Genomic DNA, 27,793 nt, shown 5'->3' on the forward strand with positions numbered 1-27,793 from the left:
GTCATCTCTCTGTGTTACTGTTTATCCCCTCCTTCCATTTTTCTTTAATAATATCTTTACATTAACCTACCTTTTAGGAAGATAAGCCTTATACAAGTAGTCTTCTGGGTACATTATATGTATTAAAATATTACATATCACTCATCTCCATGATTCTGCACCCTATTGATGGATAACAAAATTAAATGCTTTCCTTCCTTCCTTCCCCCGCTCCTCAGTATTGAAATTTTGATCATGAATCATTTTCTGAGATTCAGACACTGAAACAGAAGATGCTGACAGAATTGTAGCAGAGCTCTATATTCAAGTTTATCTCAGGTCTCCATCCACAAATCCGATCTGGCTCATGCTAGATTTCTGCTTTAGTATATTGCTAGTTTCTTTGTGGCCAGTGTGATGTGTTATCAATCAGCCCTATCTTCCTTTCACAGAAGTCCATTACAAATTTCTTTGTGTTGCTTTAAATATTCAAGTGATTTTAGTACAGATATCTGCTCCCAATTTATATATACTAGCAAAGACCACCGTATTAATAGTATGTTGATATTGTAATTCTAAATATGAGTATTTATAATGCCATTTAAATAATTTTGAATAAGTAATTAAAATGATTAGGCACCCTTTCTAGAGAGGCATAACAGTATCCACAGTATTAATTGCCTGCCTCATATGGCACTGCCAGGTTTACCCTGGTTTTGTGACCCTCCACTCCCTGCCTACCGTGCCAGGGAAGTGCTGCTGTCCCAGCCTCCCAGTGCTAGCTGGGAGCAGAGGAGAGGCTGAACAGAAGCTCCTCTCACCAATAAGATCAAATTAGCAATGAAGTCTTAAGTAACAGGGGAGAGAACAAGAGTTAACCCCTTTGATACAATATTGATCCTTCTTTGTAAGCTCCAGTGTTAATGTTTATTCAAAGTATTCTGACTTGTTTGCATCTTGGAAATTTCACAGCATTATGACTCTACACAGACATATTCTCTCCCCTCAGGTGTCAGATTTGCATGCAGTGTGCTTGAGTCATTTTTGTGTTTGCAGTCAGTGAAGAAATTTAAAACCTTTGATTAAAGTATGTAGATGGAGAGAGGAGATATGGAAGAAGTCTGTAAACTTCAGACTGAGCAAAGCATAAACCAACAGTAGCATATGGAAAATTGCTTTCTTCTCCTGTTTCTGCTTTAATGCTTGCAACATTTTTTTCAACGTGGATGAGCAATGCATACATAAAGTATTCTATCATTCCCTTGGAGATTTCCTTCCAATGTAAGTTTTGTTTTAATATATGACAAAACAGCAAAGACTTAAGGAACAAAGAACATATTTACATTATTTCTTCAGGACTTGCATGAGTTTTATATCTCAGGAATTAAGTAGATTTTCCATGGTGTGGTAGAAGGCATTTTGTTAAAAGATATTGCAATTTAAGCTTCCTTGCCTTGGAAATGCATTCAGAAGCTGTCAGTACTGCTTTGGTATTTCAGGTGAGATGTGGTCTCCTTTGTACAATTTTTGATTTAGCAGATATGCAGAGGGATGAGAAAGGGAGGGAGTTACAACACTGGTCACCTGACAGAGTTTCATCCTTCAAAACTTTCAACTTCAAATCATCTGGTGGGGAGGGACTCTTATCAAGAGACATGTTGCCATGAGACTTCTTCTGCTGAAGTTCTTTTTTTTCTGTTGAATTTATTACCTGCTTCTTCTCCCTCGGGGTTATTTTCAAACATGTCTGTATCTCTGTAAACTTCTGTCCCAGCTTCTCTGGATGAGTTTTACAGAGGAGAAACAACAACAGCTCAATGCTTTGATACTGTATGACAGACTTCTACTGACAAGTCTCTGCTTTTCCCAGCATGTGCATAGTTTCCATTCATCCCCAGGGGAATTTCCTACTGACCCAGTGAGGATAATTGCACTTCCCTGCAGCAGAGGAGACAAGAAAAGCAGTCATGATGCTCTTGCACACAACTTTTCCTTGCTGTCAGCAAGGAAAAACCTTAAAATATGGTGCTAAACTGGGAACTTGCATGGCGGGAACAGCACTTGCTAGGCAGTGTACTTTCAATGAACCATCTACTAAACTAGATCCTTACACTGATAAGCAAAATCGCCTTGACAGTCAGACTAACAAGAATGAATAATAACCTCTTTCCAGTGGCTAACAGGTTTTATTCAGCCATTTACCTGTTCATCTTGTTATAAACATGAAACTTCAGTGCAATTCTGAATGCAGGAGTTGCTTTCTAGTCTGATGATAAAAAAAAAAATACAAGGCATCTCTTATTACTTTTTTCTTTCACAGTCACTACTCTGTGTCTAATCATGTTATAAGTCACATGGCTTATTTCAGTGATAATCATATTGCACATTACACACTTTGGGTTTTTTTAGATTTGAGGGTTTAATTATGAGTGCAGGTACTTTAAAGATAAGTATGAGTTTCTTACAGTAAAATCGAGGGCCCTCAGAGATACAGTCTTTGTTGTCAGGTTGAGTTCAGAATGTAAGCATTTTGAGGTTCAAACCATATTTTTCTCTGGCTTTATTCAGCCCTCAAACGTCGTCAGTTTTTAGTAAAAACCAACTCTGCTTAAAATCTCATCTTTCTCTGTAGTTGTTATCGTTCAATGTCAAATGATGTGTGATGGAACTGGAATGATAAAAGACTCCATGAATGTTAAAAACACTACAAGAAAAATCACAGCACAGAAGATATCAATGTTATAACAGTGTCAGAAATACAAACAAGTCAGACAAGTCTTACACTGAGCTCTACATATCTGGCCCATGAGTTCATAATTTGGACCTTCAGTGAATGTGGCTGGCATTTCAGCCAGCTGAGCAGCTACACTTTGGAGAATCAGTAGCAAGAAAAAAATAAATTGGTGGTAAGAGATAGATTTGAGGGTACGAAGATAAAAAAGGACATATCTCCCTGTGCAAAGTATGGAGGAGACGTCCATAGGGGCACAATGAAGGCTGGCTAGTGCGGAATGTGGTGTGGGCAAGGGAAAGCTGCTGTGGAGAGGGGCAGACCCTGAAAGTCAAAATCAGGAATGATCAGAGAGAGTGGAGAATGTGGGAGAGAGGCACTATGAAGTTGGGGGGAAGGGGAAATGTGCATTAACAGGGGATATAGTGGGTTGATGCCAGAATTTGAATTCCAGATTAGAGAGGTAAGGCTTACTGAAGGCTGAATGTCTTTAAGTATGTGTTTCTTGGTCATTGTCATGGTCAAACATCTTTATTCACCAACTGAGAAAAACTTTGCTCAGAGCTCTGCAGATAATTAATACACCGGCAGAAAAAACACTCTAATGTTCTCTCTGTGTATTCCTAGAAAACGCGCTGATGAGAGAACATGCAGTTTTAGATTTGTTATGTTGCTCTCAAGTTGCTACAAAAAGTAAGATAGGGTCCTCTTTAAAAATATCAGATCAATAGGCCTACTCAACAAGTGTCAGAGGTCTATTCTGAAAGCAAGTCAATAGTCAATAACAATTACTAATATAATCACTCAGCAAGACTTGCTGAACTGAAAACCTATTGCCAGAATGCTGCATTTCACAGCTTTTATGCTAATTAAAGGTATAAGTTACTTAGAGTTCTGCCTTTAAAATCTACAGAGACTAACAGCTTGCTTCTTGGAGATGCTGCAAACACATGCACTTACATACGTACAGAGAGTTTAACGCTAGTTAAAGTTTATTTCCCTGCGTCCCAGAGTACCTTACTGCTGAAACTAATAATTATGAGCGTATAAGTAAGGATGTCCATTTTCAGCCAACAGTCTTTTATCCTATCATTATTGTTTAATATCTGGGGATATTTGGAAGACACAGTGTCAAAAATGAATAGCATATAAGTTCTAAAGCTGAGAAATTGAATTATTAAGACTTAGTTATCTAGATTTTTGAACTTATAAGTCAAACCAGTGTAACTCTTTAGTTAATGGGAAGAATGATGATTATCAGTCATTGCCTGTTCTTCCCTCCTAAGAAATACTTGCTCACCAGTTTCCTTACATCACACAAGACTTTATCTCCCTGAGATGAAATGTGGCTCCAGTTATACAAAAGCAGCTCTGTGTAGCAGTGCCAGGTTCCCTGGGTGTCACAAGTAGCTGGGCTTGTGATGGCAATGTCTGAAGGGAAGTGAGGAACCCCTGGGATCCCTCTTAACTCAGACATCCCCCTCTTAACCTCAGACATCCCCCTCTTAACCTCACTCACCGAAGACCATATAGAGCCTCAGAGGCTTTTATGCTGCAGTCAAGGAGGATGTTTTATTTGATGGCAGCAACTAAAAATATTCCTAAGCGTGTGAGGTATTTTAACTACAGCACAATTTATCACATATGAAGGTTTGCGTTCTTTGTGGTGTGAGATGACGTCAAACAAGACAATGAGCACCAGAAGCGTGACTCCTGGAAGAGGCTTAAATACCTGTCTGTGCTTCTGTGATAACACACTGCAATAATTTGACTCAAGAACATCCCCAGTTGTTTTTCTAATTTCACACAGCATACGAGATGTTTCTTATGTCTTTAAAAACTTATTCCACAGTTCACCAAGACCTTAATGCAGGATTCTCTATCTTTTATTTGACAGCCTAAGCAAGTGCATACCCAGCCAAAAGAACCTAAAAAGCTATTCAGCTCTTCCAAGAATAGACAATCTGAATGGCTTTTTACACTCCAGTGATCGTGTCATTTATACATCCATTGACGACGAATGGGAATATAGACACCTAATTCACAATGGAACCTAATGAAAGTACCTTAATCTGAGAGCGGAATCCCTTCTCTAGTTTCAGTTGAACAAGTAGCAAGGATAATATTTTCAGCACAAGTACACCTTCACCTGTAATATATTCTTGCCTAGTAATCATAAACAGGATGCTGATACTACAGTCTGTGGACTCAAGTAATATTGCCAGCCCTTCATTCCTTACCCAGGTTCATCAAGAGGAGTTGGAATTCTTGGCTGTTTGATTTCCAGCAATATGTTGGTGACAGCTTTTACAATAGTGAGACTTCTTAAAAAGGTGGTGTGTTGGAATATGAGTTGTGGTTTGGGTCAAATGTAGCCCACCAAGTCTCATCTATCTCAAACAGAAATCTGCGGGAATACACATATTTATCGCTCTCTGAGTTTCTTTGTAAATGTTTCTTTTTAAAAGCATCCAGAGTTATTTTTAGAAGCAATTTGTTACATTCCTTTCTAGGATAGGTGAGGCTGGAGGTAGACAAGTGTCATGAGACTTCTGTTTAAAACATCAAAGATCGTTTAGAGGGAGCAAGTGCAGAATAAATTGGCTATTTGCCCCTCTGTTTCATAGAATTAACCCATCTGTTGGTGGATTTCACAAGAAGACCTGCCAGCTGCTACTGACGTTCAGGTGGTAGCAGGTCAGATTTCTTAATCATTTATCAAATACAATTTTCTTTCAAGCACAGACTTTGCACCTCCCATCCTGGTCTACTGCAGCTAAATTTTGCATATACTAAATCAATAAAACCACCCAGAAGAGGAAGCATATGCAGAACATCAAAGCTCACTTGACTGTGTAATGGATTCATCCTTCTCTCAGTGATATGTTCTGGTTGTGTATATTATGGAGTCTGTGGTGGTCAATTTGAGGAATAAAGGCCCAAATATTTATAGCCGTGGTTCTCATGTCATGGGCATGAGACAGCAGGAGATAATGGCAGTGGTGAGGGAGATGGGGAACCTGACATTCATGCTAGCATTTGGGCTTTCAGATCAGAGTGCATAAGATAGCATTGCTGATTTCTATTTGCTGGTCTACAGCACTTCTCCCCACTATATGCACTGCTGAAACTTGGATCAGCAGAAAATGTCCTTAATGGGGAAGCTTCACTGCTGCAGTGAAGTGATAACTGCACAAGCACTAGCTGAAAACCTGAAACCTTTGGAAGTTGCTGTCACTTTTGCTGGCCTGCATGTGAAGTTCACCACACTGGACTGTACTTTAATTGCCAGCCATGTTGGCTGTAATTAATTGCACTATGGTATGGAGGAAGGAAACAGTTATTAAACAATGTGATAGTATTGTGGATACTGCTGTTCTAACAGCCATCTGTTGAACTTTTACGACAAATTGTAGGGATATGATATAGTAACCACACAGTATGAATAGTGACTGGCTTAAGCACAAGTGTATATTGTACATTCTGTATATTTTCAGTTGAAAAACTGAATCTTTTGGTTTATATTTTATTTTCGAGTTTGTCTGATAAGCTAAACAAACTCAGGGAGATGTGATACATTTGAATGAATCTATTCTGAATTTCATGCAGTGAAAAACAAAGGAGCAGTTATATGAATTTCAGCCACTTCAGAACACCACACTTTCTATGCTAGCTTTTTACAACAGATGTTTGATGCTATTGATAAGCCAGACATGCTTATCAATAACAACTCTCTCCTGATTTATCTTTAGGCAGAGGACAAATGTCATCTATTTCTTCTCTCATTTAGTTTCACAGATGGAATTCTACCTGTGTAAATTGGAAGAAGGCCTATACCTTTTACTGGAAAGAGTCTGATACTTGTGCAATTGCTGGCAGAGTACATGCTGAGTACATTCTTGTTCTTATGCCTAGCCAAAAGCTCTCCCATGGTATCATGGAAAGAAGCACCACCATTGCAATGTGTGTGCTTTCCAGGTGGAGCGGGTAATTCTTTCCAAATGTCACACTTCAATTAGCATCTAACGAGTCATGCGTTTCCCATGGTTATCAGGGGTGTCACCTGTTCTTGGAAGCTGATTCACACGTGTGACCCTTGTACACACAGAAGGTCTCAAAGATACTTGATGCTACCACACAGAAAAGATCAAAGTCATCAGCTGGGAGATTACCAATACATTACCGCTAGGTGGTGATTCTACATGATTCCTCCACATGATCTGGAGAAGCATTTGGCTGAAAAGACTTTTTCCTTGAAATGTGGGGAGATTTTGGCATCATCACAGTGTTGACAGTTGTTCAAGATTCCCCTCAGAGTTACTCAAAAGTCCAATATGTCTATGTCCATGACTATGTCTACTGTCAGCATTTGAAAGTAAAGCAAAGGAAGTGGCACATTTGCCTTTACTTTGAGTCCTTCAGGCAAGATGAAAACTCACCATCGATTGCCTGCCAAGTCGTTTGTGCTGTTTAATGTTCACTTGGAACAGAACCACTGTGTCCAGAAGTGAATCCTTGATAACATAGCCTGCGCTTTGTTATGTAAAAGCTCAGTTTACATGGCCACAGTGGTACTTTTTTAATCCCAGTCTCTGAGACATTATACAACACAACACAGAAGGCAAAGTGCAGGTTCATTCTCCTTTGGACATATGCTATTATAGCACATAAGAATCTTCACCTATTTTTCTTGCTATTGCAGTATATAAGTAAGTCTGTGATAAAGTCATGTTGGATCATCAGGTAGAACAATATAATGGAACATTCTGTGTTTAATATTTTATTTTAATTCAGCATCTATGCAAATTCCGGAGCTGAACCTGGCCGAAGAAAACTATCATCTGACTGTATATACCCAGAAATGTGAAAGGTTCATCATAGGATTCCTGTTTTAAAAAGTTCATTTTCTTCAACCTGGAATAATAATACCTACTACAACTATATCTCTAAGCTAAAATTGACAAATAGAGTGTTCTGAAGACCACTGGCCATTCACTCAAATGTAGATATCGTTACTGCCACCTATTGTTACAAGTAGAAAATTGAAGATATTTTCATAATCATATTTCTCCAAAAAGCAATAAAATTGGAAAATAACAAGCTTATTCCAGTTGAGTTATTTGTAAATAAGCACGTTCTGGTGCCTTATTTGACAGCTTTATTTTCAGAGCTATATAAAATTGGCGTGTACAAGTGCTGAGAAAATCCAAGATCTTTATGGACACCTGGTAAAAAGTAATACTAAACTAAACAGAAACCAGAGGCACCATAGTGCTTACCATCACAGCAACAGATTTCTGTATATCTGGGTACTACAATCCCAAACCTTGAGCCAGGTGTCCAGACACTCTTTGGAGGAACATAGGAAAAGGTAAGATCTTCAGAGGCCTTCCTTAGTGAGGGCATTTTCACTTGTCAAAATTATTACAGCAGCTCTATTTTGCATACATACTAGAAAATGCCCTTGTTGCCACACAGGTTGCCACACAGAAGGAATAGACTCCAAAGTGTGATAAAGGGCTGGATGGTAGGATTCTGATTAGTATCATCACATGAATCCATGCTACCAGATAATTAGTTGGAAGTAGTTATGGATTTTTTTACTTCTGCATTAAACCCCTGGGAGTAGGAATTGCAGAGAAAATGAAAGATTTCAAATAAAAGAGACAATTTTAAATAAGAAGACCCAATACAAAGATTTTTCTTGCCAGGTTTACTGACTGGCTGAGTACCTCAGGCTCGTGAATAATGCATCACAGGCTGTATTAGAATAAAATTACATATTTATGATTGGTGGCAAATATATTATTTGGGATTGCATGTATAGAATCTCATCAGAGGTGTTTCAGTTTTATGGAATGATTTTCAAATCCTGAGACCCTTACTCATTTCACACAGGTTTCTGTGGAATTTTATTAATTTCTTTATTTATAAGTTGCCTTAATGATTCCTGTGAAATTTGAACAGATGATTAAAATATCATAAAACTATTAAAACACTGTGATGAAACTTGATTACCTTTCAAGTTGTAATGTTTGTTAGTCTGAGCCTTTCTTGAAGGACAGTCAATTTTTCTAAGAGATCTGATATCTATCTATCCACATACTTATATTTATTTGAAAAATTCCCAGTCTCCTACTGGAAGTTGATGATTCTGAAACTGTACCTGGTAAATCACTGCAAAACTACAACTTTGGCTCCATGCCCTATTTGGAGTCTGAAATGCAGACTTTTTTTTCTCCTGGATGGAAACAGGGCTGCCTAAGTAAGTCCCGCTCGACAGAACTTTGAGCAATTAATATTTTATATTTAAGGTTTTTTGACATTTTAGGCTAAAGCAGGACACTAGAAGTGATGCCCTTTGACACTGTGAGTCCTCTGTGTATAACAGGCTCCAGAAAGTGCAAATGGAAATGGCTGAGTTGATGAAATGAATTATTGTAGCCTTTACTTCTTGGAAGATAAATGGTCATCCTGGTGCAAAATAGCAGTTTTTTTGCTTTCAAGCAGAATTAGTGGATCTCAGCTGTGCTGTAATTTTCTCCTGTCTCAAGAAATAAATAGCTAAAAAGGTGTATACCTTTTTATTTATTTCTATAAATATCTCAGGTCAGCTAAAGCCATGCAACAGTAAATTACTTGTGTAACTTGTCTCTGGTTGTCAGTTCATTAGCCCAAGTGTAAATATGCAAAGATCAGGACCAGCACGTTAATTTTTTGTCATCTCAATCATTTGTTTCTGTGTTTACTGTCCACACCAGTAGTGGCTTTTGTTAACAGACATTGTTTCCTTATTCCTGTTTTAGTCAGATGTCATGAAGTGTGAAAGCTTATTTAGTTATCCTGATGGGTTGGGTGTCAGATGTGGTGCCTTGAAGAAACACCTCCAGATTTGTACAAATAAGCATCCACAAGATGTATTTTTCTTTACAGGTCTCTCATAATCTAATACTACATCTTCTTGGCTAATTTCCAATTTTACTGAAGTCTTTAAATTTCAAAATTACGGTGATTCACAGGGTCATGGCACAACATTCATTAGAGCAGGAACATAAGGCTCTGGGAGTCTTTTTATGAAATGACAGTAAGTCGTAGCAATTACTGGTGAGATCTAAGTAGGGGTATGTGAACTGGCACTCAGGGGTCTGGAGCAGTCAAAAGTCTTTCATTCCCAGCCATCTGATAGGAAGGAAAAGTAAATAACTCTGAGATTCTTACTATGATTTTGTTTTCATATTGTTGAACATTTCTTGAAACTAGGAAGGATGTTGGTCAGGAATAAAAAGCTCAAAAGATAAATGAATGATGAGGTGTCGATGAAAGGAAGAGAGGATGCATCAGACTTCATTAAGGCAATTTCTTGAGCAGGCATTCTTGGTAGGCACTTGTCCTGGGTTCAGCTACAGCAGTCATTTTTTTCTCCTTCTTAGTAGCTGGTGCAGTGCTGTGTTTTTGACTTTCAGTCTGGGAACAATGCTGATAACACCGATGGTTCCAAGTTGCCGGCTGGGCTTAAACCACGACAGCACTCTGCACAGCTCAGCTCTGGAGGATGCATCATTTCTGTGCTGCCCTTATAGAAGCAAAAGACCTCTAACCAAATGAATCTCTTGGCTGTACAGTATATATTGACTTTTCCTCCATCCAAAGTTTCAACAAATTTGCCATGAGAAAACCTCACTGTGTATGCACTCACTTTCTTTATGAACTGCACACCTTGGACATGTGTATTATTTGTGAATCTAAATATCACATAGGAAGGAAATAAGGTGCCTATCTGTGAAAATCAGAATTTGCTCACCTTTCCATAACTAGGGGAAATTCCTTTATAATGTATGATATTCAGTACTCTGATATAGTAATGTCTCATATGAACTTGAATAATCCATAACTAAAATCTGTATTTCCCAACTCATTGCCATTTTTATGGCTGTTAAGAACTGTTATGCAGTTAATATTAATCTTAATAAAAATTGCCAGCAGATACTCATGCTACGTTAGTTTATTATTATGTAGCAGGTATATGTTTGTGATTTAATGTGAAAGCTTGGTGTGCCTGACAAAACCTAAATAAACTCTAATTAAAAAAAAAAGGCTCTGGTCAGGTATATTCTGGAGTACATAAATAGGTAATGAGGAAATAATTGAGAACAATTTAGTATTTGAGACAGTCAGGTAAACTGAGGTTACTGAAATTATCCCTGCCTCATTTCAGGTTGCTATCCAGAAGTTGTTGCTTTTTGTTGTGACTTTTTTAATGGCAGCACCTGTCTTCTAGACTTAACAGTTGCATCTAATCATCAATGTACACTCCTGGTCTTTGTATAGCATTCTCTGTATCCAAGAATACAACCAATGCTCACTTTCAGTCATGAGTGTTTGGAGTACTTTGACAAAGAGATGGCAAACGCGATTGTGAACACCCTTATAAGAGTCCAAAATCCACCTAATCTAATTTCTCTGATGCATATTTTGAACTGGTCTCTGAGAAAAAAAAAACCATGGGATACTGCAAAGGCATAGGCTACCTTAACTATAAGGCAATCAATTTTAGTGATACATGTGTAAATATGTGCTCACCACAAACAGTCAAGCATATCTTGTGACTCATGGAATTTTGTTCCAATAGGCTCTAGGCATTACCACTGCCCCTGGACAAGGTTCCTTATGGGCTGAGGTGCTATATATGGTTTATAGGAAGCTACACAGTTGCTGCTCCTGACCTGAAGGGTGGAGGAAGCCCTCTTTTCTCCTTGCAGAACCAGTCTATACATAAAGGATCAGGGCGATCCCTGATCCCCCTGACCCTCAGGCGGTCTCTAATCTAACCTTCTGCTTAAAGCATGATTGGATATGACATCAGACCTGTCGTCCCAGGGATTTACGTAGTCATGTATTGATAAACTCCAGGGATAGTGACCACACAACCCCTTTGGGCAGCCTATTCCATTGCTTTTCTATCCATTATGGTGAAAGTTTTCCTTTACATTCAGTCTGAACCGCCCTTGTTTTAACTTACACCTGCTGCTCGTATGCTAGATTCTGCCCTTTGAGTGAAAGTGAGTACATGTCTTTTGTCTATTCAAATAAAAGGATTTAAGAGCTGTTTTTAAAAATCTAACACAATTTCATGAGTTGTACACAGCTTCGATTAATGTAAGTTGCCTTTGGTTAACGAAGAGTTGAAAGCTAAACAGTCCTCATTTAGAGAAGACCAGCCATTGTTAAAAAGAGAAAATACTCCTAATAAGTCATGCTGATAAAACTGCCATCAACTGAAATGCTCATAGGTGTTACTGTGGGATTTTAGAAGCTCAAGAGAATGGAAATGTGATAATACATTAAATCCTGCTCTGAAGCAGCAAGGCAAAGAGTGAAATCTGTCTGCATACATAAAGTTGAAAGAATGTACTTTGGATTTTTGCTGATACCAAATACAGGGTTAGGGGTTATTACACATGTGAATTCAGACCCATCCGGAGCTGTTATTATTGGAATATTTCCTCTGGTAGTTTCAAAAGCTGTTTGGACTGGCAAAGAACAGCTGTTCCTGTGTTGGAAACACATGAAATCTTTGGATGAAATAAGGAGAAAATACAGTCAAAAGCAAAAAAAAATCACAAATTTAAACATGGCAGAAACCCACACTGTGATGTTTGGATGTTTGCTGCAAAATATGAAAGCAGAATAAAACAGATGGGCAGTGTTAGTTTTTCAATTCTCACAGGTTTAAGGGAAAGCATAGATCTTGTGTTTGGCATTATTACAGTGTGTTTCAAAAAGGTGAAGGGAAGACAGCATCTGTACTTGCTGTAGAAGTGTTTTCCTAAATCAATTAGACTAATCTTAGCTGGGGGAACTCTAGCTGGTAGTTCTGTTATTCACATCAATGGCTAAATCTTTGTTTAAGCCTCTGCAGCATTTTTGCGCAATTATGTCTTATAGTAATCAACTTGAGTTTAACTCTCAGTTGTTTAAATAAAAACCCTGTTTGTTTAGTTCACTTCAGTTTTATGAAATATGAACCTTGCTTTCATCTTCCAAAAGCAAATAGAAAAGTTCTAATGACCATCTAGATACTATTTATTATTTGATACGCCTGTCACATCACATCTTGCAGATCTCTTCTGTTAACTAAACAAACCTAATCTATTTGTTCTTTATTCCCAGGGAATTTTTTGTTCAGCCTTCCCCAGTTCTTTTATTTTTTGATGGTTTTCTTTTAGATGCTGTGAAATCAGGTAATCTGAAGGGCTTACCTTTGTTTTAAATTGCAGCATAACACCTTTATTTTCAGTATTTTTCTGTAACCTACTTAGAATTATTTGTTATCAATGTGAAGTGGTAGTCAATGAACCAGCTACTACTTTTTTTTCCTTCACAAAAAAGGGCAATTCATGGTTGACTTCACCAACCACACACCTTTCATTTCTAGGTCGATGTTTCAAGACCCACTGATATCAATAGAGTTCAAAAGTTACAATGTCCTCATTGCTAATTTGAAGCAGCCCATGTGAAACTTTTTTTGGAAATTGTTCTGGATTTCAGGTTTTAGAGCTAATGGCATCATCACATGTTTTTCAGGCTTCTTTATAAGACTACTTGACCTACATAAAGGACACAAAATGGTGACCTCTAGAAGGCTGTTTATGGTCACAAATCCTGATGGGTAATTCATATTCTCCTTTTCTGATGTATACATATAATTTGTGTCTATTCTCAATTTTATCTGACACTGGCAATATAATCACCTTCTTTTGCTCACTCTTACTGAGATTTCAAAGTCCTTTTCAGGTGAAATAATCTTCATCCTTTTACCACTTCCATACCTAATAAATACTGTGTTAGACCTCTCCAGTGCTGAACAGCCGAGTATTTCTGTTTGAGCCTTTCATGCTGAAGACAGGCTATTTATTCCTACTGAGCATTCACGTCCTATGACAGAATTTAACACGTGGAAGGTTTGACTAGCTTTCAAATGCAGTGGACTATACCAAAGGCACTAAATTCCAAATATGTGGTCCTCTCCCAGGTCTCTTTAGTCTTTTATGAACTTCCTTGTAGCCAAAAGGAGGGGGAATAAGAATGATGGACTTTGAACTTCCATACATTATTTTTCATAGACTCACAGACTAAATCAGGCTGGAAAACACCTCCAGAGGCCTCTAGTCTAATGTCCTGCCCGTAACAGGGTCAGCTTTCAGATCAGACCAGTTCGCTTGGGGTTTATCCATTCAGGTCTTGAAAACCTCCGAGGCTGAAGACTGCACAACTCTGCTTCTTAATTTAGAAATCTGCTTCTAACCCATTTAGTAACACCTGAAAGAAACATTGATGGAAAAAAACTACAGATACTTGAACCTAAGTCATTTATAATCATTCAGTTCGGAGGCCTCTGGCGTATGCAGTAAACTTAAGTCCAGCCACACTCATGGTCTGCTTTCATGCAGAGCGAATATCTTCAAATATTGAATGCTTACTCAGCCTAGATATTATAAAAGATACAATTAGAATATTAACAGTTCTTTCCTACTTGGAAATCATATGCAACACCTTCTTACTGTACTTTCATCCTTTGTGCAGCTCTTGTTTGACGTAACCAAGGCAATTGAAGAACTCTAGAAATGGTTTCACAGGCATTATCAACAAGTGACAATTAAACTGTGATTTTTCCAGGTTTTCTCATTTGTCTGCACCTCTGAGTTTCTTGGCCCAGCTGTTCTATTAGTTTTGCCTGGTCCTGTCACTGAACAAAGACTTTGAAGGTTTTTCTACTCCCATTTTTATGTTGCTCTGATTTTTCTGTGTATGAAGAGTTGGAGTAGCACCAGTTCAGACTGTGGAAGTGTTTATGAAATCAATGTTAAGGACACTGCCATGGCTCTGCTGGTCATTGCTTGATGAATGGTTAGAGAGCAGCTCAGGGATCTTCTGAATCCAATCTATGAGTGAGTTTGCTCCTTTCAAAAGTTCTTCAGTTTCCCTTATGAGCTGATTTAAGATGATACTTTCTCTTATGATACTGATTTAAGATGCAATGGGTGTTGCAATTCGCTCTCATGGCTAGGGATATGCATAATGGGAAAACCCTGCAGTTAAGGTACTGAATTTCACACCCTGTTGTTTGAACATGCTTGCTAAGAGGAAAAATGTTTTCTGAAGAATTGATATGCAGTCAAAACAGAATTCTACTTACTTAACATGTTTGAATTTGAACTGCCTAATTTAAAGAGGTTTTGTATTTTGAATCCACCTTCCCACATAGACAGTATTTTTACCATTTAAATGAGTTTAACTACAGTATTTATTTAAAGGAACTATCTGGTTTTTGTATAACAGATGCTGGAAGCCCTCTATTTTGAATATATTCAGTAACTTCAATTGCAATGCCCCTAGACCTGGAAAGTCTTCCCCTTGGCTGTGATGAACCCTCCCTGCCCTGCACCTAGCAACTAGTGGTCAGTGCAAGGGCAGAGCAGTGGCCTTGTTCCTCTGGAGTCTTTCAACAAGCTGCCTCTGGAGAGGAGAGCTTTTAGTGGCATGCTGTAAAGTGGGGACAACCACATAACAGAGTGTTGCTGGAAAGCATGATCCTCACAGTGACCCCGCACTTTGCTTTCTCACCTGCCATGTGCATCTATGCATCACACACATCTCCAGGCATGTGATCCCTAAACAGCAGTATCTTACTTAAGAAACTTGTTCACCTTCTGGCTTAAGGTAGCTCATGATTTTTACTTGCTGTAAAAGCCATTTAAAATAGCCTATTTTGAGATCTGAGACACAGTTATGAGTCTATAAAGTTGCCACAGGAACTGAGGGGTAGAGCTGCTCTGTGCAAGGTGATAGACTGTTGTACCTGCCCCCTGCTACAGTCCTGCCTCTGAGCAAAATAAGAGAAGTTGACAGAGCCACGGTGGGGAATATTTCTTAGGCAGGAAAAGCCTTATGGTCCGTGTGAATCTGAGTCAGCCACTGCCTGAATTAGTAACAGAAAGATAAGCACAGATCTAATTTTACTACTCAACTTTCTGAACATTACAGATACAACTTTATGAAGACTATATTTGATGATACACACAGCTGTCTTTTCTGGTGACAATAAAAATGTGTAGTCTATTTAATGTTGCAATACCGTAGCAGATATTCAAATTATTTAAACTCATCTTCTTGAAGAAAAGGCACAGTCTTGTAATGAGCAATCCCTGGGCACTGCATTGTTATATACATGGCAGTAGCTCACAGGGCTGAATTTCTCCTTTTCATCAGTATTATTCTCAGTGAAGCACTAACAGTTGTACCATTCCAATTCTTATTTTCTTAAACTGGGTAAAACAATTTGAAGTGATGTTCAATGTATCACTGATTTTAGGAAGCCACAAAGGCCCTAATGTACTTGGGTGTGATCCCTTTTCACCCACAAGAGGTGCAGAGTCAGACTGTGCTCATTAAACTTTGTGAAGACAAAGTTTAAGATGTTTTTATGAAGTTTTACAATATATAATTCAATAGACTAAACTGTGGCATGTTTTTTTCCATTGAAAGGCATTGCTGTATTTTCAAGATGTGGATCAACCACAAAGATTATTCAGCATGAAAGCACAATTCCAATTCTTATCAGAAAATGGTTATCAAAACCCAGAGACTGTTTGCTGATACCAGTTGAACAGTAGCTCTTCCAAAACTGTCTCATCAACTGAGAGATTAGATGTAACATTATATATAAAACCATATAGAATTTCCTATGATAATTCAATCAAAGAGAAGTTTTATAATATAAGCGAAGATACTTAATCCTACAGTTCACCTGTAACTCACAAATTCACTCACATGATATGAGGACAAGCAAATGTTTTGATATGGTAAATGATATGATAAGTCAGAGTTTGGAGGTTTGTGGGTGATGTGGGCTGTAGGAGAGATTTCTCCTTTTATTACACATATAACTAGAACTGCTGCTGAATCAGACAATTATAGATAGCTTGTAAGTTGTGCAGAAAAAATGCAGTATTTCACACTGATATATCAGTATAAATTTAAATGTCTATTCCAGATGGTAATTCATAGCGAGATCCTTTTCCTTACACAGACACATCCACGTTATTTCCAACTGTGCAGGGAATGATTCAAAGTAATTTCTTATTTGTCCCACGTTTCCCCAGCTGCTGCTACACAAATTGTAAACATAATCTTAGTGTACTTCACAATTTCATATGATTGTCAGGACGGACTAGAGAGCTTGGAATTCAGAATACTAAACTGTAACCTGCCTTTTTTTGTCAATAGATGTGTGGAGTTGGAGTGATAAGTGAACTTGTTTCATGCAAGCAATATACATATCATAATTGCTATCACTATCCTATTCCTGTATGACATTTACTTCAGAAGTCATTCTGATGTAACGCTTTTTCTCTTGCAACATTTCAGTTTTCTTTATTTCATTTACAGGCACACTGGAAAAAACCTTTTAGAAAATCTAAGCATGTGTTAGCATGTATTTCAGTCAGGAAAGGATTTTCTAGGAAATGTTTAAGTTGGAATAATCAAACTATACTTTGGCTAAAAGAAACTGCATCAGTGGAAGTGTTTGGAGTTCATTTGCAGATTCATTCAACAGCTTATTTTGACAGTTTATGGTCCCTTGTCTTTGAGATAAATGGAAAATGCAGCCCAAACAGCAAATATTCTGCTCTAGGTGGACTGACGAGTCTCCCACTCTGGCAGTGCTGCACCAAAAGCAAGGCTTCAAAACTGTATGAAGTGCAAGTTGGCAGTGAAAAGACAGGGCCACCTAACACCACTGCATCGCAGTCACCAAGCCATAGGGCGAGCCAAACCAGTGACCAATCCAGGCAGTCAAAGGGGAGAGATGAGTTTCCCCCAGAACAGGTCTGCACCAAAAAAGAGGGTGGGAATGCGCAACAGTGACTGGGAAAAGCCATCTCCATCCCCCCTTACAGCAGCATGAATGGAAGTCAAGGAAATGATCCTGAAAGTACAGTTCTCTAGGGTGATGTTGTTCCCTTGTGCCAAGAATAACAAAACTGAGCTAATGCTACAGCACATCGTAATCTCCATCTTCACTTATCCCTGTTCCTTTCTTCAGCATCGTACCTGCCATCACAGACAAGTGGGGATTCAGGGGCTAAAAGGAGAGCTGCTTGCCTTATCCAATTAGCATAAGATAGCTAGCAGGACTCTACAGTATGTGAGTGATCATGCATGTGAGCATGGCCAATTAGCGGGGTCTGGCAGAAAGGGTAGATCACCGATGTTTCCAATTAAATGATTTCTCGGGTCTGTCAAATGCGGAGTCCCTGAGGCAATCAGGCACCTCCTAGATGCAAATCTTCCATCTCGTTGTTCCTGCTGCTATAAAGAATAAAGCGTATAATCTTGAAAACCAAATCCATGTCAATGCTAACCATCTGAATACAAAACCACATGAAATGGAAACCTAGAAAGCCTCTTTAGTATGCATGTTTTCTCAGGGCAGTAAAGAGATGTAGATAAAAATCATTTGCCTTTATGTGTGATATGGTGTTCATTGGTTTTGTAATGATTTAAGTGACTTGGACCTCATACCCAGATGGGCAAAACTTTGAAATCGCAGGTTTTCTCTGGGTATGAAAAGTAATTCATTCCTTTCCTTATTTTACAGGGACATCAAACCTGACAACATACTACTGGATGAGCATGGTAAGTGAATATTGACTGCTTTCTCTCAGATATCTCTAATTCTTGAAATCTCAGTGACATGCTCATGACATGCTTTGTACATCAGCCTTAGATGTTGATTCCTACCTAAATCTGGGCTTTCTCTGCAAAGTCTGTCTGTCCACCTTGTGGGTTTTGTAATTTCCCCTGCTACTGAGAAAAAAAACAAACACAACAACAAACTAATCTGATATTTGCAAGATGTGAAGAAGAAATAATTTAGTATGTATTGATATACTGAGATCACCAGGGACATCTGATAAAAGAAGTTAGTATTTTATTAACAGGATTACTGTGAATCACCATAATCCCTTTTTAGGGGTCTACCAGTAGAACAGTACCAAGCGCTTATTTCCCCTGTTAGAACTTTTGAGTGGTTAAGAAATTTCATAGAGCAAATTATTTCTCATGTAGATCTCTGAAATTACTTTCCTAAATTTAGATATGGAATTTGGAAATTTGCCTCGAAGTCTGCAAGATTTTTATGGCTCTACGTGTAGTTCTGGCTTAAATAACATAAAAAAGACTAGACAACATAATCAGCTTTAAACTTTCAGTACTAATTCTATGATCTCTAACAAAAAAGGTGTGGTATGAAAAAAAAGCAGCTCGCTTCTTTAAACTTAGATTTTACACACACAAGCTATCTATGACAAGTTTTGCTAAAACCTCATGCATAATTTTGCAGTTATTCATAGAAAGAACATGAGAAAATACAGGTAAAAAAGGCATTAATGTTCTATCAGTCAGCTCAGAAATATGTACAGGAGGAAGACCCAATGGAAAAAAGAGATGTATGTTTGCTACCGCAGGAAACTCTTCTTGTGTTTTATTCCCCTCAGAAATTGATTAAAAGCAGTTAATCTTTGAGCAAATATAAACTTGAAATTATGCCAGCGTTAGCATATTTTTCAAAACCCATTGCAGAGCTGCTGTGTATAGAAGTTAAAGTTGATTAAAGAGGTAACATTGTGAACAGCTGGAGTTTGTCCCTGGGAATATGGAAGCCAACAAAGCTAAATAATGTTGGAGTTTTAAACCATCTAGAACTTCAGGAGTTCAATGCTTCAGACCCATCAAGGTTAATGTTCCCTAGACGCTGATATCAGCAAATAAGCATGAAACAGAAATATCTTGTCTTTAAGTCCTGGGTGAATTAAAGATGTCAAAGGCAACATGAAATTACTATGAGTGTGTTAAATCTCTGATCGACAGCCTTTGAAGTAAGATGGCTCTTATCTCTCCTTGCCCCTCATCAAGGTCAATTACTGCACAGAATTAGGCCCTTGCTAGAGCTTTCCTATGGGGGCTCAAGTATTGCAGAGGAGAAGCTACATCAGAGTGAGCAATATGCTGCAAAATCAAGTTTTTTTGGTGATTATAAACTGTTCAACAATAAAATAATCTGTAGACAGCATGGAAATTGGGGACGGATAGCCTCTGTTCTGCAAAGTAGCGGAATACTACTGCCTTATAGCATACCTGCAGACAGATAGTACAACAACCATGCTTTCCCCAGACTTGCAGATACACCTTGGTCAGCAGAATTAGTCAGTTCATGGATCCTTGGCTCACAGACCTGTTATGTGGATAAGTGTCCACACACCTCAACTCACTAAATGAAGTGACATCAGTTGAGCAGGTGTCTGTACCCTTTTTGTCATCACAGACTTTCTTTACAGATAACTGAAAGACAAAGACATGTTTTAGATCACCTGATCTATTTTGGATGTCTGCACTACATTCCAGTATCTATTTCAATTTGGTGACTAATACCTAAAAGTTTTGAGTAAAGGTATAGATGATATCCACCATATAGATGTACATTTTGCAAGATGAATGCTATCCTTGAAGTCCATAAAAGCTTTGATTAAACTGCAACATTGTAAATCACCAGGTTTCACTTAATAGAAAAATGTGCTGAATATATGCACCATAAATACACTGTAGAGGAAGCATAACAAATTCACCTAATATGAGTCTAACCAGGTGCACAGGAAGGAACTTTATTTTAGCCCGTGGCCTCTAAGATGGCAGAACAGTTTCCTGTATGCTTGACTTTACCTCTAGGTCTTTCTTACAGTTCATTAAACAAGCTGTGCTTACACAAGGTGTTATGGAATTGGATATGCACAACATTTAGAAGTTTGTCTTAGTGAGTTAGATTTCTTTGACTTCACTGAAGAAACCTATTTGGCTGAAGCCAAACTGTAGTGTTATGCCATTCACACTGCCTTACATCTTCAAGCAGTTAAATAGACTGACTTTCATAACATATAGCAGCATTACAGATCACAGATATTTCTGCTCATTAACACTAGTAGTTTTACTACAGTTTATCTCTATGGTTTAGAATACAGAAGTGGTGAAAACAGGAATTTTTTCTTAAGCCATGAAAATCTAATGTACAAATAAAGACTATGAAAATGTATACAACATATTCAAAATCATTCTGGCAGAGGAACCATGAATTTTCCCATATACTTCTCAGCAAAGCCACATCTCAACACTGCTGAGCACAGGTTCTCACGCATCAGTGGAAATAAATGATTGATAACCATGAGAAGCACAATGCTACATGAGAATGGTGTAATTAGCTGCTTAAAATACTGTTCAGTCCCTACCAGAAGATGATTGCCTGGTCTCCTGGAGAGATTCTTTATCCTATAGATGAGTGTTCTCTGAGGAGAGAAAGGGATGATTTCAGGGTTCAACCTCTGAACTGGAATCAAACCTCTCTAAGGAAACGAATGCTGTCCCTAAAGCTCTTTTGTAATGTTTCCCTCCCACCTCTCCCAGAAAGCTCTTATGACTAATTCTAATGTCTAAATTTCATAGTAGTGTTCTGTTCTGCTAACATGCATCTGAAACAGAATTATTCCAGTGGTAGATGAAGGGACTACTTGATGGTTCAGGAAAGCTATTATCATTGTACAGGGAAAAGTATTATACAACTCTCTTAATAACAGTATTCTGCTTCCTCTACTATTCCTTTCATTTTAGTGGTTTAGAACAATATAACTGAAATAACAGCATTTAAAGCTGAAATCTGGCAAGTCTGGTCCACGTTGTAATTTTTTTCTGAAATATCAAGGAAATTAGAGATGTCTTTAAATCTTTCCATGATCCATGATTTCTGAGGAGATGTAGAATGCCTAGAATGGAGAAAAACAAGCAATGGCAAACAGATTAGTATGTTCCCTTTTTTCATAGAATCATAGAATGGTTCCCATGTTTTAGTTTAAACCCAGTACCTCTTGTCCTATCTCTACAGTTCCTGATGAAGAGATGATAACGTTATAGCTGTTTGCTAGCACCATCGATATTAACACTTCTGGTCATTCTGCAGGTATTCTGAGGCTCTACTCCAGCTTCCAGGTTTTGTGTTGTGTAGAGTGACCACACCATTAGTACACTCCGTTTACAGGAAATTTGCAAGGGTCTCATTTCCTCTCAGGCAAGTTTTTCAGGACAACATTTCATAAGACCCAGCAAGGTCCCTACTTGGTTTACTGAGGCATAACTGCCTGCTGGGTCTGACCCAAACCCTCAGCTGGTATTCTGTCTCAAGCAGTGTCAAGAGGAAATAGATACCATTCATGGAGCGTGCTCTTTGCCACTTAGTCACCAAATGTTTCAGTGCTTCCTGTCACACACAACTTTTGTATTAGGATATTAGAGTATGCCTGGATAGTCCCTTTAGACTCTGGCTGAATCTTTGTTAATGAGTGAGTTTGTCTACTGCCTGTTCGAACTGTTGCTACTAGCCTCTACAACCTCCTGGAGCAATATGCTGTAGAAAAGTGCACCATCCTTCATGAAAGAAAAGTGTTTTATATGTTTTGAAACCTTCTTCTCTCAAAAAACACCTTCTACTTCTAGAATTGCAGGATTTGGTGAATAATAGGTTACAACCACAACATTCATGGTATTAAAATCTCCTTCAGCACTCTCCTGTCAGCCGAAGAGCCTCAGACTTTTTAATTTGTTATAATACACTGATCCAGTCCTTTTGCCACTCTCTCTTGCAATAGATAGTGTTACAGAAATACAAGCTTTCAGTTTCAGAGCGGAAAAGCAATCACACTGGATCAAAGACCCATCCGGATGAATTTCTTCTCTCCAAGAGTCTCCAAAAAGCATATGACACAGCAGGATATAAAATGAGACAAGTTTTTGTGGTGCTTCCCCCATGCACTCACCCAACCTTCAGCCTTTTGTGACTGAGGCATTTCTTGAGCTGGATATGGTTTCCACACATGTAATAACTTCCAGGGGTCTTTTCCATGGTGTTCTCTGGTGCTTCCTTGAGTGGAGGAAACTTTTAGCATCTTCAACACCACTGTGCTTAAATACAGATTATGTTAAGACTCACTACTTGTTTGTTCATTTTGAAGGTGCCACCTTTAATTGCACCACATGCCCCCTACTTCTGGTCATGGAACTGTTTCCTGGTGGTTCTCCATATTGACATCACAGATCTAATTCTTCACTCAGACTTAACAGGACTAATTCTGTTTTATTAGGATTGGGGAATTGGGGACTAGGCTCAATTTCTGCATCTGGTAGTGATAATTTTACTCTGTAATCATTTCTCTAATGGAAGAGCAAGGCAGATTTAAGCTGGCATTCATATGTGCCTTATTATATATGATTATATTGGTTTATGATCATCAAAGTTTTCCTTAAAACTTTATTTCCTTGATTACATGAGAATCTCAGCTCTCATTTGAAAAATAACAGCAAAATTGAAGGATGGAGCTAATGAGCAATCTTGGTCCTAAAACCAAAAATAAGATGAAAAAAACATCCATAAATTCAATATTTTGAACCTCAAGACTAATTTCTGAAGAACAGAACTGGCAAAATAATTACTGTATAGTGATGTCTGGGAGACAAAGTCTTCACTGAAGATGTACCTGGTGTGGCTGCATCAAGGCCTGTCCTTATCATACCCACAGTCAATTTTCAGGGACTATATCTCATTTAGCCCTCCAAAATTGACTAACAAGATGAATGTTTTCAGCATAATTCATCCACCTGAAGCTATCTACATGTTGAAAATATATTTGAATATATGCCTACATGGCCCTTATACAGCCTACCCTTTTGAAATGCACAGCCTCGCTGAACCCATCTATAGCAATGAAATAGGGTTTCTAACAATGTCCCTGATGATTAGAGACAGACTGCCAAAGTCATGCCAAGTTCACATGGATATGAGCTTACGCTCTTCTACGTAGTACAGATGAACCCAGAGAGAGGCTTTTTAAATTGTTCATCGGGTTTGACCTTTCGAGGATAAATCAGATCTGAATTTGCTCCAAAATGATACTATGTTGAGATTTCCCATCAGCTCTGATTCATGATGAGTTGGTGGCATTAACTCCAGTCTGGTATTTCTCTCTGCCCTCACATTCACCCCTTTGGTTTCAAACTCTGAGAAATTCAATGAGGTTTGCAGTCACATACATTTTCCTCTGCTCAGTGTTAGTCAGCCAGTCTAACTAACACCATTTAGTTAGCCACTGTTCAGGACTTGTTTTAATCATCATTATGATTTGTTCAAAAATCAAATAATAATCCAAAGATCATTTGCTTTTTACCTCAAATACTGAGAATTTCAGGCCATGTGAAAAAGTGAGGCATAAAAGCCACTTAGTAATTCTGAAGTGCATGTATAAAGCTTCTCAAAGTCATATACTGTGCTGTAGGTATTAACTTACAAGTTTTCTCTGTTAAAAACTTAACTAGAAGCTGACTGAAGGAATGCAATTTCCTTTGAAATACTTTCTACTTGCAATGCACATGTTGGTGTATGTGAAATCTGCAGTCTGGGATGATTTGAGGAAACCACTCTGCAGAGAGACAGAGGAATTTGGTTGTTTGCCTTTCCCTCCTCTCCACCATCATCTTATTATCAGATGGGGTCATACAGCCATGGGGATTAAGCAATGAGCTTTTTCCCTGTGAGACTTGAATCTAGTTAGATATTGCTGAATCTGCTGTGCACTGCTCTGCTTCACAGCTCTTAAAAGCTAAACCCAAGTGGCACTGACATACTGATTAGTTCAATATTGCACCAGGATGCAAACTTGGTTTTGTCATTTCTTTAATCGCAGTCATATCCAGAAAGGGAGATCATGTAGAAGGTGTGAAGTTCAGATGGGCAATAGTCCCCATGAACTGAAATTTTGGAACCAGCATGAAGTAGCTAGTACCCCAGCATATTCACTGCAACCTTTTATTTTCCTATATGCAACAATTGTAGTAAAAGATGTCTTAGAGGCTGATTTTCAGAAGGGCTCTTACAGAGAATTGGGGTCTAATTCTCATTGGAATATTCACACCAGAAATGAAAAATTTAAAAGAACCCAAACAAACAAAACAAGTCACTAGGCTTAAAAGAATTGCAACCATTCAGTGGTGTGCATAGTCTCTACCTGGACATCCCTCCAGCCCTCTGCCACTGCCACCGGGTGCAGGGGGTGAACCCCTGCTTTGACTCGATCCCAGACACAGCCTCTATCCAAGCCCACAGCTCCCACCAAGTGCTGTGCACAGCCCCTGAGGCAGCACAGCCATCTGCGTGCCTTGAGGACACCTTACTTTCCCTCCATAGCTGATTAGAGCAATGGGAAAAGGCTGTCTGCAGGCAGACCATGGGCTGTGGGTGGCCCTGTGGTGGGGAAGAACAAAGGTGGAGTTTTTCCAGTGGTACAGACACAGCTCTGTTCTGCCCTGCTACATGTACAGTGTGGCACATCAGCAGCTGGATGCAGAGAAGTTATGCAGAACCCAATCCATTCCTTACCTTGCAGAAAGGCATTTTTAACAAAAAACATCAATCAGTGTATACAACATTTCACGTATGCTATTTTGGTTTTGTTAAATGAAAAGAAACAAAATAACAGGGAAAGAAAACAATGCACTGCAGGAGAGGCAATTCTCATTGCAAATCAACTATTTGGATCAGTCTGAATGGATATTATGCAATAGATGTTTTGCAACAGGCTATGGTGCTGGCATTCTAATAGGGAGCATCGCTTACAATGCTGTCATTTAAATGACAGGACTTTATATTTATCTCTAGAAAACATAGTTATCTGTCAAGAAAGAAGAAAGTATTAGTCTGCTGAGATCCTTGCAGCTTTTTGTTCCACAGTGTACACAGAATTGCTTAAAACCACTGTCATGAGGTGGCTGTATGTGGTTCAATTATCATTTTCAAGAATTCTTCTGCCATGGTGTTTTATTACTGCAGAAATAAACTGCAAACATGCTACACTCCAGCCACCAGGAAGGAGGAATGCCACCCTGAAATCCAACAGCAGGCTGGGCTGTGAATAGTGATTCTTGTCATGGCAGCCTAACACTTCCCTCTCCTTATAAAGTGATCACTCTCCTCTTTGCACAGTTTTTGTCTGCTGTGGGCAGATGTCTTCCTGTGTGCGTGTCTTAGGAAGAAATTGACAATAAAATGTAAGCAGTTTTTTTGAGAGAAGTGCAGAACGCATGCAAACCATGTCATCAAAAACTTCTACTGTGCCTCCCATTTGGAGAAATGGCTTGAAGTTTAACAGCGGGACGTGCCTTCTTCCTTTTTCCCCTCAAAACCAGCTCAGATCCGGACAAATTAGGGGCCTCTGAGAATTTTGATTCACATATGCATAGCTGCAGACTTGTTAGAGGTTGGCAGATATATCTCCTGTAGACTTTGAGCATGATCTAGGTTAGATTGTCAGAGCAGCATAATCTTTTGCTGAGACTGCTGTTCCTCTGTCAGGCACCACGGTAACGTTCAGCATCAGTCATTTGTTACACTCTTTTTCACCTTTGGCAGCAAGCATGATAACAACCTCCCTGGCTTAATAACTGCATCATGCCCAAAGTCTGCTCCATTCTGTGGACTGAATGAGGTTGAGATCTTGATCACAAAAAAAATCACAAGAGCTTGTCACTCAAGACTCTGGTTCAACACATGATGAATTAATCCTGATCCGAGTGCAGGGCTAGTGAGAAGGGAACACTTTTCCCTGTACTCTGTCCTCCACAATGGCATTGCCAGATGTAATCACAGAGAGTGTAATATCTGCAATCACTTTGCTACATAAAACCAGTCCTTAAGTGGAGATACAAAACACAACAGCAGACTTACCAAATTAAAAGCCTGCAGTTTTCGGGCTGGATTTATGTTCAGTTTACCTGCCTATGGCAAGCCACGATGAACAACTATTGCTTCAGTTTAACCTACGCTCGTCATAAACTACCCCAGGAAAAAAGTAATGACAGCAGGTTTGGGCCATCCAGCATGATTAGTTCAGTTTAAATCAGCTGTCTGGCTGGTCAGGCAGAAAGTCCTGAGGCTGACTTGTGTCACTTATCTTTCATCTTGCAACCTGCTGCCGAATGAGTGATCATTTGGGACCTGCTGCTGTTAACATACATGCTCTCCTGCTACCATAGATCTAATTTTATAGTTATTGTATGATAAAAATACCCTTTTCCTTCTCTGCTCCTTTTTTGCCCTGAGGAGACTCAGAAAAAGCCAGGCTGGTGGTAACATGATGTGGATGTGATAGCAGACAGATGTCACAAATACCTGAGATTGTGAGGGGGTGACTCTAGCTGGGGATAAGGAGATTTCATTTCCTTGCATGCTGCTGCTCTGAGAAGACAGTTATTGTTTTTAATGCTCATGGCAGGAGAAGATTCAGGGGTGCCTAGCAAAAAAAGGCTCAGCACTGTGAGCAGGTGGTGGATGCAACTGTGCAAGAAAAGTGTTCCATCACTTTGCTGCCAATATGATTTTTCTAATTATGAGAAGGTTTTAATAGGAAGTTTCCTTGAACTGTTATGAGTCTTTCCAATTTAATCTCTTTCCACTGTCACTTAAATGTTAAATGAAGGAAGGAAAACTTTTATGATGTACTGTCTTAACTTCTGCTTTTACTTTGTGTAATTGCAGGACATGTTCATATCACTGACTTTAACATAGCAACCATAGTGAAAGGCTCAGAAAAAGCATCTTCTATGGCTGGCACAAAACCCTATATGGGTAAGTTTTCAAGACCATTTAAAAGCATAAGAAAAGTCATACATTAAGGTTGACGAATGGTATATTAAAATGATCTTAAGTGGTAAGAGCATACAAATAAATGTACTCAGGTTTTGGTTTTTTTTTTGACAGTACTTATGTGTTAACAATGGAAAATACTGGAGATGTTTTCCATGTGAGGGATGGGGCAGGAGCTTGGGAGGCTGGTCTTTATGCTTCTTCTAGTCAGGTTCTGTTTGGTTTTGTGAAGCAAATTCAGGAGGTTATCAGCTGTGTTACTTCATGCAACAACCCCCCCCCCCCCCCCC

The 27,793-nt window shown here is 38.7% G+C and overlaps 1 protein-coding gene across 1 annotated transcript in view; it reads left to right on the forward strand.

Moving 5' to 3' along the window:
• Positions 1–18,336: 18,336 nt before the first annotated feature.
• The window catches only part of STK32B (serine/threonine kinase 32B), a 49,668-nt gene continuing 40,211 nt past the window's right edge, over positions 18,337–27,793 (forward strand). The window contains exons 1-2 of the mRNA XM_010016224.1: positions 18,337–18,409; positions 27,396–27,485. Coding sequence (XP_010014526.1) covers positions 18,337–18,409; positions 27,396–27,485 — 163 coding nt within the window. The remainder of the gene's footprint in view (positions 18,410–27,395; positions 27,486–27,793) is intronic.

Source organism: Nestor notabilis, unplaced genomic scaffold, assembly GCF_000696875.1.
Source record: "Nestor notabilis isolate BGI_N333 unplaced genomic scaffold, ASM69687v1 scaffold1826, whole genome shotgun sequence".
NCBI lineage: Eukaryota > Metazoa > Chordata > Aves > Psittaciformes > Psittacidae > Nestor > Nestor notabilis.